Source organism: Octopus bimaculoides, chromosome 2 (assembly GCF_046866305.1).
Source record: "Octopus bimaculoides isolate indiv1 chromosome 2, ASM4686630v1, whole genome shotgun sequence".
Classification (NCBI taxonomy): Eukaryota; Metazoa; Mollusca; class Cephalopoda; order Octopoda; family Octopodidae; genus Octopus; species Octopus bimaculoides.
The window spans coordinates 129,668,727-129,687,330 of NC_142929.1; the positions used below are offsets into that span (position 1 = coordinate 129,668,727).

The 18,604-nt window shown below is 37.4% G+C and overlaps 1 protein-coding gene across 12 annotated transcripts in view; it reads right to left on the minus strand.

Annotated features, from left to right (window-relative positions):
- Positions 1 to 18,604, minus strand: part of LOC106874322 (myosin light chain kinase, smooth muscle) — a 145,806-nt gene that overhangs the window by 73,483 nt on the left and 53,719 nt on the right. For all 12 annotated transcript variants that reach the window (XM_052965923.2, XM_052965921.2, XM_089338128.1 and 9 more), the window contains 2 exons: positions 13,625 to 13,820; positions 1,173 to 1,302 (listed from right to left, as the gene is read on the minus strand). In XM_052965923.2, the coding sequence (XP_052821883.2) occupies positions 1,173 to 1,302; positions 13,625 to 13,820 (326 nt within the window). The remainder of the gene's footprint in view (positions 1 to 1,172; positions 1,303 to 13,624; positions 13,821 to 18,604) is intronic.

Genomic DNA, 18,604 nt, shown 5'->3' on the forward strand with positions numbered 1-18,604 from the left:
TTCAAACCAGGCAAGTCTCGCCTCTCACACTTATTCAACAATGTCATTTTATAAATAAACAATCATATCATTGAACTGTTGAGGCTACAAGACAATGCCTAATAATGTGAATAAATAAGCATTCTATTTGACAGAGTAATTTAAATGCTAAATAGTTAAATAAGATCCACAAAGGAGTGTAGCTCCTATCTATGGATTGTTGTTCTTGTACACATACAAACATTTGACTGATTTATAATGGTATATGCTGCAATCACTGGCTCACAGATGCACTGTTTCTTGTCTTTGCGTCTTCTGTCACAACTGGAGAGGTTATCACCCTACTGAAATAACTAGCTTAGAGGTAGCTACTTTATCCAAACCTAATTAACTTTCCTTAACATCTTTCTTTCTCGCCACATCTTCATTGTGCCTGCCAGACCATAAACTAAATTTTTCACTCCATCCTTCCTTTTTAGACAACTGTCTGAAATTCCCTTCATGCCAACTCTTATCCAGCAAGTAGTCAACATCATCGTTTAACGTCCGCTTTCCATGCTAGCATGGGTTGGACGATTTGACTGAGGACTGGTGAACCAGATGGCTACACCAGGCTCCAATCTGATTTGGCAGAGTTTCTACAGCTGGATGCCCTTCCTAACACCAACCACATCGAGAGTGTAGTGGGTGCTTATACATGCCACAGGCTCGAAGGCCAGTCAGGCAGTATTGGCAACGGCCACGCTCAAAATGATGTGTTTTACGTGTCACCTGCACAGGAGCCAGTCCAGCCACACTGGCAACGATCTCGCTCAAATGCCTTTACATGTGACACCGGCACAAGTGCCAGGAAGGCGACACTGGGCACAGGTGCCATCACGATTTCGCTTTCGCTTGCCCCAACAGGTATCTGCAAAAGTTAAAGCTAACTATCAACTCTATCAATATAACAAGTCTAGGAAGGCCTGTGAAGGCCATAGGCACTACTATCCTGTTATGAGTAAATTATAAAGAAAAAAAACATTTGAACCAGCTATTAGTTTATTATAAATTATGATGATGATGATGATGTTTAAGGTTGAATTTTAAAATGATTACTGAATATTTCATTAAGATTACTTTTAATATTATATTCCACACTGTTTTAAATAGAGGAAAATATATACAAAAACACAATGAAAGAAAATACTTACCAAAAACCTCAAGAACTGCACTTGCTGTATCACATCCCTGATCATTTTCAACAATACATATGTAAATTCCAGCATCTGAGAGCTCAACTATGTTAATTTCCAAATAGTTAAAGTCCAATGATTGGTAAAGCTGTGAGTGTTAAAAAAAAATACACAGTTCAAATGAAAAAAAACTAACACAATTGGCAAGAAAAAAAAAAGAAAAAACAAATGGATTAGTAATTCAATTAGTTTTAGACTTACTTTCTTTTTGGTTCAAGCTTAGCTAAGGTTGAACAGTAAATATGGGTTTGTGTTTTTTTTTTTATATATTTTCCCTTCTGAATAAAAATTAAATAAAAAATAATAGCCAAGAGGAAATTGAACTTGTACCTTCTTTATTGACACCTTTGTGTATATATATGACTATGCTATAAATCTTATGAATAATATTCACTTGTTTTTTACTATTTTATTTTCTAAGTCTTTGTTCAAAGCATGTGATTTTTATGTGAAAAACTACATGTTTCAGCCTTGAGATTTGAAATTAAACTAAATTCTTTATCACCAAATATAAAAAAAAATCTAGATTGCCAATGAGAAAATTAATATTTTAAACGATGGAATATGCTCTACTTAACTCTATGGCCCAAAGTAACTACAAAGAGATATTTCATAGAAACAGATGTTTTCAATTTATTCTCTTTTTAATTACTAGATCTTATAATTGTATGTAATATATAATATTGAAATTGATCATTAAAAACAGAAAATATGAATATCTGATGCATTAAATTTAAAATATCACATTCCTGAAAGTAAGTAGATACCTGAAAAATCCTTCTTTTAAGTTTACTGTCATTCAAGTTATAAAGTTGTCAAAACTTAATTCTATTAATAATACAGAGTTAACAACTTTATTTTCAAGCACAAGACACTCTACAATAAACAGACAAACATGGATCCTTAGAACTTGATTCCATTATGTTACTAACAATGGAATCAATGCCAATACCAGAATTCAAGAATGCACTAATCCTCAGCACTAACAATAATTTCTCCTTATTGTTTCTTATTCTGATACTATACTCTTTACTCTTTTACTTGTTTCAGTCATTTGACTGCGGCCATGCTGGAGCACCACCTTCAGTTGACAAAATCGACCCCAGGACTTATTCTTTGTAAGCTTAGTACTTATTCTATTGGTCTCTCTTTGCCGAACCGCTAAGTTGCGGGGATGCAAACACACCAGCATCGGTTGTCAGGCGATGGTGGGGGGACAAACACAGACACACAAACATATATACGACGGGCTTCTTTCAGGTTCCGTCTACCAAATCCACTCACAAGGCTTTGATCGGCCCGAGGCTATAGGAGAAGACATTTGCCCAAGGTGCCACGCAGTGGGACTGAACCTGGAACCATGTGGTTGGTAAGCAAGCTACTTACCACACAGCCATTCCTGCACCTATAGTGACTTCTGCTCTTATGAACTAACTGCATACCTTCATTATTCAATCCCAATTGACCCAACCATCTCTCCTTCTCCCAACATCACTGTGTCTTACCTGCCAGGCTAAATTCTTTGCTCAGCCCCCTATAATTCACACTAAGGCCTTAGTATTAATTTATTCTCCCAGATGAACATATGCAATGTTAGTCGCAAAGTTCACCTTTCTGATAAACAATACTGCACACTGTCCTAACACAATACAATGGAAAAAAACTTATATGTTTGAATACGAGTTGCTGGTATCTCAGCCGATATATTTCTTAAATGTGTCTAAACTTCTAATTTCAAAGATAACATACTCAGTGCACAGATTACATGAATAGTTTGTAGATTTAACTTAAAAAGCCATGCAACTGTGAAATATGAAAATACTGACTTCGAAGCTTACAAGACTCAACATGAGGGACAGAATAAGTTATTGGATTACAAATACATGTATCAGGACTTCAAATCTATCACAGACATCTTGTTTAGTCTCTGGGTAGAGCAGTTTATTCTATATGACTATTCACCTGTCAGAAACAGGTACCAACAGTTCTGGTGAAAATTATTGGTAATAGACTAGTTTCTTAGGCATTAAGTCTCACTTAACACCATAGAAACTAGAGATAAGTTCCATCCTATGAACAGTTGAGGTTCGTGAAGAGATTTAATTCACAAGGCCAACTTAGTGTCAATCCTGAAATGGTTAACAATTTTTGCCCCTACAAATTATTGACACTTAATACACTTTTCAACAGTATACAGATAATCGAATGTTCAATCAATCTATGGGTAACTTGATCAGTTAGCAGTTGGATATAATTAAGTCCAACAGATGTTGATTTAGAAATACATAAATGTGTGTGTGTGTGTGTGTGTGTGTGTGTGTGCATGCTGACTTTCTATATATATCAGTCACCATCTGTCGAACTAAATTATATCCTGCAATCCTGCATGTGTGTGTGTGTGTGTTTGTTTGTTCCTCAGTCAACATCTGTTGGAGTAAATTAGATCTTGCAAGTGGGTGTGTGTGTGGTGAGAGAGAGAGAGAGAGAGAGAGAGAGAAAGAAAGAGAAAGAAAATTAGAAGATTCCTAACATCTAGTTGATTTTGTGCAACACTGTAGAAGTTATATTCCAGTTAAATAATTGTTGTTGTTGTTTGGCCCCAAACCAACCCTGAACAAGTAAATCTATTAAAAGGTGTTCCAGCTATGTTCACCCTATCATTTTTCAGTTACTGTGTTTCAAGGACTTTGTCAGTCAATATACTAAGTTTATCTTTTATCCTTCACTTGTTTCAGTCACTGGACTGCAGCCATACTGGGATTAGTCAAACAAGCTGACCCCAATATTTATTTTTTTAAGTCTGGAATAAATCTATCGGTCTCTTTTGCCAAACTGCTGAGTTATAGGGACGTAAACAAACTAACACTGGTTGTTAAGAGTGGTTGGGAACCAAACACAAACACACATATATGATATCCTTTCTATTATAGACACAGGGTGTGAAATTTCGAGAGAGGGGGCTAGTCGATTACATCTGCCCCAGTATTCAACTGGTACTTATTTAATCAACCACAGAAAGAGAAGAGGTAAAGTCGACCTCAGCAGAATTCAAACTCCCAGACAAAATACCATTAAACATCTTGTTTGGTGTGCTAACGATTCTGCCAGTTCATTGCCTTGCACACACACATCATCATCATCATTGTTTAACGTCCGCTTTCCATGCTAGCATGGGTTGGACGATTTAACTGAGGACTGGTGAAACCGGATGGCAACACCAGGCTCCAATCTAATTTGGCAGAGTTTCTACAGCTGGATGCCCTTCCTAACGCCAACCACTCAGAGAGTGTAGTGGGTGCTTTTACGTGTCACCCGCACGAAGGCCAGTCAGGCGGTACTGGCAACGGCCACGCTCGAAATGGTGTCTTTTGTGTGCCACCCGCACAAAAGCCAGTCCAGGGGCACTGGCAACGATCTCGCTCGAAAACCCTACGAAGGCCAGTCAGGCGGCACTGGCAACAGTCATGATCAAAATGGTGCATCTTATGTGCCACCCGCACAAGAGCCAGTCCAGGGGCACTGGCAACGATCTCACTTGGCTTGCCGGGTCTTCTCACGCACAGCACATATATATCGTCGTCGTCGTTTAACGTCCGCTTTCCATGCTAGCATGGGTTGGACGATTTGACTGAGGACTGGTGAAACCAGATGGCTACACCAGGCTCCAATCTGATATATATATATATATCAGCTTCCTGACATATACTTTTCCATACTTGCAGATGAAGTTTATTAAAGCAGATTTTCAATGGCTGGATGCCCTCCCTGTCACTAACTCTCACCTATATCCAAGTAAGGTGGAAACAAATTACTGCTTGTACGATAATGATACTAATTTACAACTATCATAATGTCAAGGCAAGGGGTTATAAACTAAAACACATAAACCAACATCATATAAATATATATATATAAAAGTGGAACAAAAACGCAATAGAGGGCATTAAAACGTTCGGACGATAGATGACACAAAGGAGGACAAGAGAAACAACAATTAGAAGGACAGGCAAAAAAGAAAAGGTCATTTTTGGTTTTCTTTCTTCAGTTAAGTACAAGAAGTCACGACCATTTCAGAAAGTTACACTTGAGTTGGTTCGATCTGGTTGTTCCCAAAAACGTCTAAGCTAAGAGCATTAGACCCCATGCAGGAGTGGCTGCATGGTAAGAAGCTTGCTTACCAACCACATGGCACCTTGAGCAAGTGTCTTCTACTATAGCCTCAGGCTGACCAAAGCTTTGTGAGTGGATATGGGAGATGGAAACTGAAGAAGGCCATCATATATATATATATATATTTTTTCATGTGTCTGTGTTTGTCCCCACCACCACCACTTGACAACCAATGTTGGTGTCCTTGTAACTTAGTGGTTCGGCAAAAGTGACTGATAGAATAACTACTAGGCTTACAAAGAATATGTCCTGGAGTCGATTTGTTTGACTAAAAGGGGTGCTCCAGCATGACTGCAGTCAAATGATTGAAACAAATTATATATATATATATATATATATATATATATATATATATATATATATATATCCCGACGCTGTATGGGCTCCGTAAGGACCACAAAGTAACAACTAATACTGTAGTGGGACCACCAACAAGACCAGTCTGTGGAGCGAATGTCGCTAGTAACTACAGGATTTCCTACTTCCTCTCAATGATCATACGCCCCATAATCCAGATGTCACCTGATGTCTGTGACAGCACGGAAGATCTCCTCAGCAGGATCAACGACTGCAACAACACTTGCAACCTGACAGGGTGTATAGTGGGTAGCATGGATGTGGTATCACTATACCCATCTATCGACGTGGATTTTGCAGTGGAAAAGTGCGTGGAGATGATCAACGAGAGCGAAGTAGAGTTCCAAAAAGTCAACACAGAAGAACTGGGCCTCCTACTTAGATTGACATATGATGATGTATATCTAGATAGATACGACCTTAGAGATTTCTGCCCTAGTAGACGCCTAAGAGGTAGACCACCCACAATTACCTCTATGGCTAGGAAGACCCCTATAGAGAGATGGAGTGGATGGACCAGAGCCATATGGACCCCCACTAATATCCACCAGGAGCTAGTATAAAGGTCACCCTAAAAGGCCACACCTTTAAATTTAACAACAAATTATACGCCCAGGACGAGGGGGCAGCCATCGGTGTTAGTATCGCCGGTGATGTGGCCAATCTCTTCATGGTATGGTGGGACAGAAGGCTTAAGGAACGCCTGACACAGAACTCCATACTCGTGAATGTGTACTCTCGATATGTCGATGATATCAACTTAGTGGTAAAGACACCCCCACAAGAGAGTACCCCTGAAATAGAAATAGAAACCAAGACTATGGAGAGCATCCAGCAAATAGCTAACTCCATCCACCAGAGTATTAAAGTTACGATAGACTACCCAACTAAACACCCTAACCATAGATTACCTGTATTAGATACTGAACTCTGGCTAGAAACTAAGAACAATAAAACCAGAATCCTCCATTCACACTATACAAAACCTATGGCCTCCAAATACCTTATCCACCGGAACTCGGCTATTGCGGACAATGCCAAATTCAACATATTGATGGCAGACCTCGTCAGAGTAATGCAAAATGTCTCCTGCATGTGCGACCCTACAGAATTAAAGAGACATATACAACATTTCGTCCACCGCATGCAGTTCTCAGGTTACAGCCATAAAGAAAGGATCAGGGTATACAAAGGAGCTATGAAGAAGTTTGAAACAATCAAACGCAACGATAGGAATGGGATTTGCCCACTCTATAGGAGCAAATCATGGAACACCATAGAAAGGACTAAGAAGAAAATAGGGAAGGCAAGCTCATGGTACGATAGCCACAAGTACCAGAGCGTCATGTTCGTTGACACCACCCCTAGAGGCGAACTGGCGTACCGCTTTAGAAGGGCCCTAGACAAACTTAAGCTAAGAATTAAGGTTGTTGAAAGGCCAGGCAACCCTATTAAATCCCTTATCAGTAGAACATACCCTTTCAGTAGAACCCCCTGCACTGATAGGAACTGTATCGTATGTAGATTTAGCCCACAAACGAACTGCAAAACCAGAAATGTGGTCTATAGTATAAGATGTACAGAGGGACGATGCAGAAATAAGACAATGACATATGTAGGCGAAACAGCAAGGAGCATAGGGGAGCGGGCAAACGAACATTGGAGGGAACTTAAGGAAGGGAAGAACTCATCAGTTCTGTACCAGCACGCTGAGCAAGAACATAGAGGCTCAATCAACAACACAGAAATTAAAATCTTATCTACACATAGCAGTGATGCAGCACTTAGACAAATTACTGAAGCTACACACATAATAGAAGAGAAACCTAGCCTGAATAGGAAACTAGAATGGAACACTAACACACACCACTAACAAACCACAAACCACAGCATGTGACAACATGTTACCCATAAACCAATAATAATATGAACAAAGTATAATACAATACATAGATAAACAAATGGAATTAAATACTACATACGTTAACAAAATTTAATTAAACACAAAAAAAACAACACACACATGAACAAATAAATAAATAAAAACAAATACAAACGAACACGTATTAACAGAGTATATAGGTGATACAGACACTCCCCATACACACATGCACTTACAAAAGACAGACACATTGAAAGACACGCATGCGTAGACACATACAATAGGAATACAAAATACAAAATGGCTGATATTTAGCAAGGTGAGACACACATAAGAAGGAAGGAAACAAAGGACCACTGATGAGGTCACAGAACTGTGACGAAAGAACTCTGGCCGAAATAAGATTAAAATTAATGTAATATAAAGCTGAAGCAAATTAACACCAAATATACAGTGCGTGTGTTTGTATTGGCTAAACTGGCAATATGACCATCCCCAAGTACAACAATATATATATATATATATATATATATATATATATACATACACACACACACATACATATATATATATATATATATCATCATCATTTAACAACCGCTTTCCATGCTGGCATGGGTTGGACAGATTGACATGGAGCTGGCTGGCTGGCAGGGAGCTGTCCAAACTCCAGTTGTCTGTTTTGACATTGTTTCTATGGTTGGATGCCCTTCCTAACACCAACCACTTAACAGTGTGCTGTGTGCTTTTTATGTGCCACTGGTACGGGTGCGGTTATGCAGCACCAGCGCAAGTGCTTTTATGTGACACCTACACCTGAAAGGACAAGCCTGTATGTATGGAAGCCAGCAATTTTACTTAGCTTGACATTTCTTATCAAGTACAACCAATTGCCACATCTCCCAGTCCCTTGTCACGAGCTTCTTTTAGTTTATATCTACCAAATTCACTTACAATGCTTCAGTCAGCCTGGGACTATAGTGGAAGATACTTGCCCAAGATATCATGCAGGGTGGGGTGAACCTAAAATTATGTGGTTGGAAAGTAAAATTCTAAACTACACAACCAAGCCTGCACCTAATGTACTCTTTTTTACTCTCTCTTTTACTTGTTTCAGTCATTTGACTGCAGCCATGCTGGAGCACCGCCTTTAGTCGAGAAATTTGACCCCAGGACTTATTCTATCAGTCTTTTTTTGCCGAACCCTTAAGTTATGGGGACATAAACACACCAGCATCGGTTGTCAAGTGATGGTGGGGGAACAAACACAGACACACAAACACACATATATATATATATATATATATATATATATATATATACGACGGGCTTCTTTCAGTTTCCGTCTACCAAATCCACTCACAAGGCTTTGGTCGGCCCGAGGCTATAGTAGAAGACACTTGCCCAAGGTGCTACGCAGTGGGAATGAACCCGGAACCATGTGGTTTGTAAGCAAGCTACTTACCACACAGCTACTCCAGTGCCTATACTTGAAAAAAAATAAAAAGAAATTGAGAGTGTAAAGATTCCTTTGCTGATTCATCCAATGACAGACTTGTTAGCTAAAACCAACAAGTTATATTTTTTTATTTGAAGAGCTGAATAAAGGTATTTTTACAAGGTTACAGAAAACAGCTGTGTGGACTAGTAATTATTCATATTACATTCACTCGGGAATGTAGGTTTTTAGATAGCTGCTTTACAGGAACTTGGATTTCATTTTATAGCTTGAGATCAAAAATAATAAAATTGAAAGTTAGTGTGAACAGAAATATACTTGTTTACTGTTCAGAATTAAACCAGGAGAAGTTATCGTTTTTGTAAGTTGAGAAGAGGAGCTGAACTCTAAGAAGGTGAATAGAGATATCGTTGAGATAGAGATCTCTGGGTTAACAGTGTCAAAAGGATACTTAACATGTGAGAAGCAGCTGGATAGAAATAGTACAACACAGACTTAGTATATGTGAGTGTGTAAAAGGCGTATACCATCTAATTCTATTATTTAATGAGATACTTCATGGTCACACTAATTGCATAGGTGGAGTCAGCATAAGCAAATTAGGCATAAGTTTATATTACTTCAATGACCTGATAAAAGTGAGATGTCAGATACTAGGGGTGTATGAAAAGTTTTGAGCCTGCAAGGCCTTTGAGACTTGAAGCCTTTCTTGTACCTTCATCAGAAGTTTTGTACCATGTTTTGTTTTTTTGAGGCTCAAGACCTTTCATACACTCCTCATATATATATATAACCAACTAGCAAAATGCATATTTGAATTAACATGTTAAAGGCACACATTTGAATGCATAAATATAAAGGAAGTATGCATATACTTATTTTATTGAATTTTTATATCTTAGCATTAGAAATATTTTTTTTTTTTTAAAAAAGAAAGATTAATAATAGCTTTTTACAAAATAAAATGAAAATGAAATATATATATTTCTTTATTCATAAAAGTCAATAATCTATCTTGTGTAATATGTGGGCGTGTATATAAAATTGAAGTAATATATACTTTTAAATGCAGAATTAGGATATGGTTGAGAAGGAATACCAACAATTCAGCAAATAGACAATTCAGTGCATAGACAATTCAGTGCATGAAATATATGCAATTTATTATTACATTATATTGGTGTTGGTTGTATATCTAATGCACACGCAACCTACAAACACAGCAGTCATAGAATAGATTAGCTATACATACACAAAAAGCATACATATAAATGAAACAAACACCAGCAAAAAAAAAAAAAAAAACAAACAAACATATACACACACCTATACAAAATAACCTTTACCTAAATTCAATAAGATGCCCTGCACTGAATTGTTTATATGCTGAATTATCTGGTGCTAAACTGTCAGGTGCTAAATTGTTGCATCACAAGTAGAGATACAGATTGGGTCAGATATATTTGAGAAGTAGAATGGGAGTGATGTTTACTACCTACAACTATGTAAATTAGAAACTAGGAATCAAAATCAGACTAAATACTTATCAGAATATTAAAGATCATAATACCCACCAGCATATCAAAACCCAATTGAAAAAAAAAACATATGCAATGACAAATAACATTTGAATACCAAGTACAGTAATCACTCGCCATATCGAGGTTCACCGATTGTGCCCTTGTGCCCTCAGTACATGGATTTTTCTGGTTAGTATACTCTTTATTCTTTTACTTGTTTCAGTCATTTGACTGCAGCCATGCTGGAGCACTGCCTTTAGTCGAGCAAATCGACCCCAGGACTTATTCTTTGTAAGCCTATTCTATCGGTCTCTTTTGCCACACCGCTAAGTTACGGGGACGTAAACACACCAGCATCAGTTGTCAAGTGAAGTTGGGGGGACAAACATACACACACACACACACACACATATATATATATATATATATAAATAAAAGACGGGCTTCTCTCAGTTTCCATCTACCAAATCCACTCACAAGGCTTTGGTTGGCCCGAGGCTATAGTAGAAGACACTTGCCCAAAGTGCCACGCAGTGGGACTGAACCCAGAACCATGAGGTTGGTAAGCAAGCTACTTACCACATTTATATCACAGTATATGTAAATTTATATCACAGGCACCTCAGTATATTGTAGGTTTCTGTGGCCATTATATATTTATATTATAAATTTTAGTTATTTCTGTGGTAAAATAAGCATTTTCACACCTGTAAATTAATAAATAAAAATACAGTACAGATTGAGATCCCCAGATGATTCATGTGCTGCAGTTCAGAAATGCAATCGATGGGGCCATGGAAGTTTATAAAAACTTTACAAAGAAGAAAAGCCAGCGCCAGCAACTACCCAGCACTATGTTCCTCACCCGCAAAAAAAAGAGAAGACATGGGTACTCCTAAGGGTACAGGGGAGAGTTTATAAAAGCTTAAATATAGAAAAATAATAAAATAAATATAAACAAATTATAAAAATAATCAAAAAATATACAGTACAGTACTGTTTCAACGTTATGGATTTTCACCTATCGCGGGGCATTTTGGAACATAACACCCACAATAGTTGAGGGATTACTGTATATAGAACAATTTTTCTCTCTCAATCTTAAGTGTACACATATGATCATTTTAAAATCCACTGCTTACATATACACGTAACTGGTTTTATTTCAGTTTCCAGCCATAAAAACTTTTCGTAAAGCTTTGGTCAGCTAAGGGATATAGTAGAAGACACTTACCCAAGGTGCCATGCAGTGGGACTAAACCTGAACTCATGTGGTTGAGAAGCGAACTTCTATAACACACAGCCACATGTATGTTAATATGTGTGTATGCATGCAACTTTGATCAAGCCAGTATCGCCCGACATCTTCACAGAGATTTGGTAATTGTAAACAAAATTAAAGCCCCACTGTTCATACAGATGGTGTGGTTTTCCTGCAGTTCACCACATAACTATGTCTTGGCTGTTTAGTATTCAATACACTAGGAGATCATTAGTGATGGTTGGCATCAGGAAGGTCATCCAGCCACAGAAACTGCTTCAATGTAGCATCCTCTAATCCATGCAAGCATGGGAAAATAGATGTTAGAATGATGGTAATGAATATATCAGATATGTACAATGGTATCACAAAATTCCGCCTTGCAGTACAGCAGCTGATAAAATACAGCCGATGCAATGTAAATATTAGCTCATGTCTCAAAAAGGTAATCTTTATTTCATCTTTCTTTTATTTGTTTCAGTCATTTGACAGCAGCCATTCTGGAGTACCACCTTGAAGGGTTTTTAATCAAACAAATTAACCCCAGGGCTTATTTTTTATTAAGCCTAATATTTATTCTATCAGTCTCTTTTGTGGAGCTGTTAAGTTTCAGGGATGTAAACACACTAGCACCAGTTGTCCAGCAGTGATTGGGGGGGGGGGGGGGGGGGGAGCAAACACAACGATACACACACACACACACACACACACACACACACACACACACACACACACACACACACACACACACACACACACACACACACACACACACGCTTCTTTCAGTTTCCATCTACTAAATCCACTCACAAGGCTTTGGTTGGTCCCAAGGCTATAGCAGAAGACACTTGCCCAAGGTGTCACACAATGAGATTGAACCCAGAACCATGTGGTTGGGAAGCAAGCTTCTTCAACACAACCATACCTAATATATACACGTCTTTGCAAGAGTAAGCCCTGAATTTTATCTTTCCATGTTATTTTTTCACACAAACTTTTGTTATAGTTGTAATTAATTTTTAATCATAAGCATTCTTAGTGAAAATTACTTCACTTAGATTAGTAAATAAGATGTCTCCTGTAAAGCATGAGAGTATTTTCTACAGGTGTGGCTGCATGGTAAGGTTTTGCTTCCTAACCACATGATTCTGGGTTTAGTTCCACTGCTTTTCATTTTGGGCAAAAGTCTTCTATTATAGCCTTGGGTGGACCAAAGCCCTGAATGGATTTCATAAATGCAAACTGAAAGAAACTTGTGTGCATGTGTGTGTGTGTGCATGTCTCCTTGATATCGCATAGTAGTTGAAAACGAATGTCTCCTTCATTCAGGCAGTGTCCTTTGTTCCTAATCTTCTATAAAAAAAACATGTCTGGTCATGGAAAAATATTACATTACTTGGAAACAGTTAAGTGTTGATAACAGGAAGGGCATCCAGCTGTAGAAAACCTGCCTCAGCAAAATTCAGTCTGACCCATGCAAGCATGGAGAATGAATATTGAAACAATGATACAGATGATATATATACATACACATATTATATATATGTGTGTGTGTAGATATACACACACATGTACACATACATAAACACACTCTACAAGGAAAAAATTCAAAGAAAATTCAAAGAAAACCATAGCTGTAAACTGACTGTAGATTACACTCACATGAAAGATTTGAATCTAAAGAAAGGATTTAAACATCCACTAAAACGTATAACTCTATGAACAAAAACTGAAATGAAAAGGTAAAGAAAATTGTCTTACTTTATATTTTTCACTTTGTTCAATGACTTTGCCATATCTTTCCCAACGTAAGTTGCCTTTTCCTTCAAATGATGCCTTGAACTTGGCTGGTTTACCAACATCACCAAATTGCTTTCTGGGTTTAACAATAAATTCAGGTCTTTTTTCATCTGTTGCTGGCCTGGGAGTCACTGCTGGAGTTTCCACATCTTCTGTCCTAAAAAAATGTATAAAGCAATAGACACAAGCTTTTAGATATGCCTTTCACCACAACCAATATTCTATATGGCATGATCAGAGATTAGCAAAGCTTCCTACTGAATGTAAAATAAAAACAATTTCAGTAATCTCTAAAAGAACAAGACTATTTCATTAGGATGGTACTATCCACCTGAAAGGAAAATTTAGAAAAGGGGTGGACAAGGAGACTTATTTTTGCAGCTGCTCTTAATTGAGTCTAAATACTTATGGTACTTCAGATAAAGCCAAAGACAGGCTCACATATTTCATTTCTTCATTTAACATCTATTTTTCCATGTAAGTGTGGGTTGGACTGGGACACATTTGGGGAAAGCCTTTATGGCAGGGTGCTCTGCCTGTCACTAACTCTTACACATTTTTTTCAATTAAGAAATTGATTTTATTCCAAAGGGCTTTGAAAGCACAAAACAACTACTTGTAATGTTAACCCGTTATATAAACATACTGCCATCTCACTAAAGTGAAGTTGTGGGATATCAACATTCTCATATATTATTTCTTTATTACCCACAGGGGGCTAAACATATAGAGGACAAACAGGGACAGACAAGCGGATTAAGTTGATTACATCAGCTCCAGTGCGTAACTGGTACTTATTTAATCGACCCCAAAAGGATGGACAGCAAAGTCAATCTCAGCAGAATTTGAACACAGAATGTAACGGCAGCCAAAATACCACTAAGCATTTCGGCTAGCATGCTAACGATTCTGCCAGCTCGCCGCCCTCATACATTCTCGTACATTTGTGCACACAAACACACACACACACACACACACACACACACACACACACACACAAATTATAGGCTTCCTACAGTTTCTGTCAGCCAAAATTACGAAGTAGAAGGCACTGCCCAAGATACAGTGCAATGGAAATGAACCCCAAAATACTTGAATGCAACAGGAACTTTTAATACTACAGCTGTCCTTGCATCTTTACAAAATTTAATTTTCAGTGTAATGTCACGACAAATGAAACGTAAGTTACATTCAAAATTGGAAGAAAAAAAACTCAAACATTCAAAATAATACAGCAAATAGTCTCAGGTTAAAATTTGCAACAAAACAATTGAGTATGAAAGGGATATTGTTTAAAGCAATTGGAGAAGTTTCATCAAGTACAACAGAGACTGGCATCAACAGTCTGTAATACTTGGTTGATATTTTATGATCAATAATTTTCCCAATCAACCATAGAGAATGCAAGGAAGAGGAAAATTGCACTTTGATAAAGAATGAATACTGAATTGATGAAATAGTATTGCATATATATATATATATATATATATATATATATATATATATATATATATATATATATATATATATATATATATATATATATATATATATATATGATGATGATATATAATTTATGTAAACTGTGCTTGTAAGGTTTACAGTTGAAACTAGAGTTCTTACATGTAAATAACACGAATTAATAGCATTCATTACTCAGGACATTCATGAAAAGAAGTGGAATGGTTGCAATCAAGAAATTTAAAAAAACAATTATGAAGTCCATTAGCTGTAAGTTAACCTCAATCAATGAAGTTCACTGCCTGCCTGCCTGCATACGCACACATTTGTATTTGTACATGCATAATATTTAGTGTAGTGTAGGTGTGTGTGTGTGTGTCTGTGTGTGTGTGCACGCACATCTCGTCCTCCATTTTTCAGAGAGTAAGAGATGTAATGGGGATTTGGTTGCTAGTTCAATCAGGCTGAGCAGCCATGTTAGAGCAGGCAATCACACAGATGATCCCTTATTAACTCAAATGACCTCGTTAAGGACCCTTCAGTAGTTCAAGAAATCATATGGAAGATCTCTTTTGCTTAAGTGACCATATAAAAAAACCTATTATTTTAAGTAACCACATAATGGATCCCTCAGGTGTTCAAAAGAACATGTTGATGGTGCTTCCTTAGTTCAAGTAATCACATAGAAAACTCTTCATTACCCTGCAGAGCCAATAGATTACAAGGGCAAATTAGGTTTCTAGTATGTGATGGCTAGCATGTTAATTGTGAAATGGTTATTGGATTTGGTTCCTTTCCATAGTTTCATAAATAATTCTAATATTCTTCATATACAGGCACAGGCATGGAAGTGTGGTTAAGAAGCTTGCATCCTAACCATTTGGTCTTGGGTCCAGTCTCATTGCCTGACACCTTGGGTAAGTGTCTTCTATTATAGCCCAGGGCTGACTAAACCGTGTGAATAGATTTATAAATGGAAATTTTGAGAACCCTGTTGTGTGTGTGTGTACTCTTATCTTGCATACTCTTATCTTGACATCATGCGGTCATTGTAAATGAGCATCAATGAAACAAGTGATGTTGTACATTTCCAGTCTTCCATGAAAAACGTCTGACCATAGGGGAATATTAACTTGCTTCGAAACAGGTCGGTGTAGGCAGCAGGAAGGTTGTAAAAAATCTGCCTCCGGTTTCATCTGAACCATGCAAGCATGGAAAAACGAATGTCAAATGATCATGAGGATTTCAAACTTTCAAAAGAAAGAACTGCTATTAATTCATATTATTTACATGTCAGGACTCTGGTTTCAATGTCAAACTTTCATAACACACTTTGCATAAATAATATATGCAACACTTTTATCAATCCAGCATTTTTATACATTATCTTGTTGGGATAAAAAAACATTTTCCACCCTTAGAAACGTATGTTATTTCACATTCCAGTTTTTTCATTTTCCTCATTTCTTTCTCACACCTCTCTCTCTCTCTAAACATTCATTGTGTTGAAAACAGTCAATTTAAAGGAGTGGCTGCTCTCTACCAAAACCTCCTGCACTATATATATACAACAGAGAGGAAATAATATTTAAATAGCTAATACATCTGATAATAACAACTGTATAAACACTATATGTGCTTAACTAATTCAGAACATAGTAAAAAAAAATAGTGTCAGGTAGGCAAGTTCGCTGTTCTTAGGTTAACCTAATTAATTAAGGTTAAGAAGTAAGAACAATGAAAACAACAAAAGTTATGATCTAGATGCAGATATATAAAACTGACATATGCACACGTGTAGGAAGTAAATACCTATGCAGGCCTTACTGCTAGCAAAGATAAGTAAAGAATCTGAATAAAGAATCTAAAATACAGTGCTCAGATAATAGTTCTAGGTAGGTTGCAAGAAACTAGTCCAAATCAAAGAGCAATTACTTTTATGCTGCCCAATAGCAGAACAAGGAAGACATCCTCAAAATTGAATTACAAGAACATCATAGACACAGGTATAGTTGTGAGGTTAAGTAGGTTGCTTCACAACCACAGTGTAGTTTCTAATTTGCTCCTGCTACATGGCATTGTGGGCAAGTGTCATCTACTACAACCTTGGGCTGATCAATACTTTGAGAGTGTAAAAAGGTAGCCAAAATCTGTATGAAAGTTCATCTGTATGTGCGTGTTAGTGCAGTTCCATTTGTGCTTTGTTGCTTTCACACTGTATAAAATAATGTCACTGATGCATAGGTAGTATCACTCTTCACCTCCATTGCAAATATGTGTCTACCTGTCGAACAGTTATAATTCAAAATACAATGGGACTAAGTACATTACTTGGAAATAAGTAAAGTTTGGCAACAGGAAGGGTATCTGGGTATAGAAAAACTGACTCAGTAAGTCACATCCAAACCAGGCTAGCATGGGAAAAGCAGGCATTAAAACGACGATGATGATCATCATCATCATTGCTGTTAAGAACTCCGGACTGCATAACAATTATTCTGATGGTACAAGAAAAGAATTTTATGGAAATAATACAAAAGCATAGTCCCTCTTCTAAATGAAATCAACATTACAATAAACACCAAGACAGACTCAGAAGAATAGGCCCTTTAACATATATATCTGAGGAATAATGAATCTTATGTAAAAAAGCAATAAAATAAAATAGGTAATACTTTTTTTTAAAAGAGAAAATAAAAGACACTCGCATATAAAACTGCTTCCACAGCCAATGTCATGTAAAAGGCATACAGAACACTCTGTGAAGTGGCAGGTGTTAGGAAAGGCATCCAGCCATAGAAACCAAAGTAAAACAGACATTGAGGCTTGGCACAGTCCTCTAGCTTGTTGGCTTTTATCAAACCATCCAACCTATGCCAGTATGGAAAACAGATGCAAATCCAGAGAATGGCAACTTGACTGGCATAAAATCAGTCACACACTACAACCTCTGGCCAATCATGTACTGCCACCTCTTTTTGCTTTGTCTATCAGTACTATTATGGCCTCTGTTCCTCAGAAGTGACTGATCAAGAAATCCTTTCCTGTAAGCATCAATCTGCAACTTTCAGAGGAAGCTTAAATCTCACTGACACCACCAGAGAGCCTGCAAAGGAACCATGGACACTGCTTCTTCCTCCAGACTGTTTGCTTAAGAAGCTTGCTTTGCATCATAGTTTCAAGTTCATTCCCATGGGGTTTCAGGCTGAGCCTCACAGCCCAGTACTTTGGGAAAGTGTCTGCTATTATAGCCTAAGGTCAACCAATGCCTTGTAAATTAATTTGGTAGATGCAAACTGCGAGGAAGCCCATTGTGTGCATGCGTGTATATGTCCATGTGTGTATATGTGCATGTGTGTTACACATCGCCAATTAAGAACCAGTGTTGGTTTGTTCATGTCACAAGAGAATAAGTACGAGGCTTGAAAAGAGAAATAATTACTGGGACTGATTTGTTTAACTAAAACCCTTCAAGGCAGC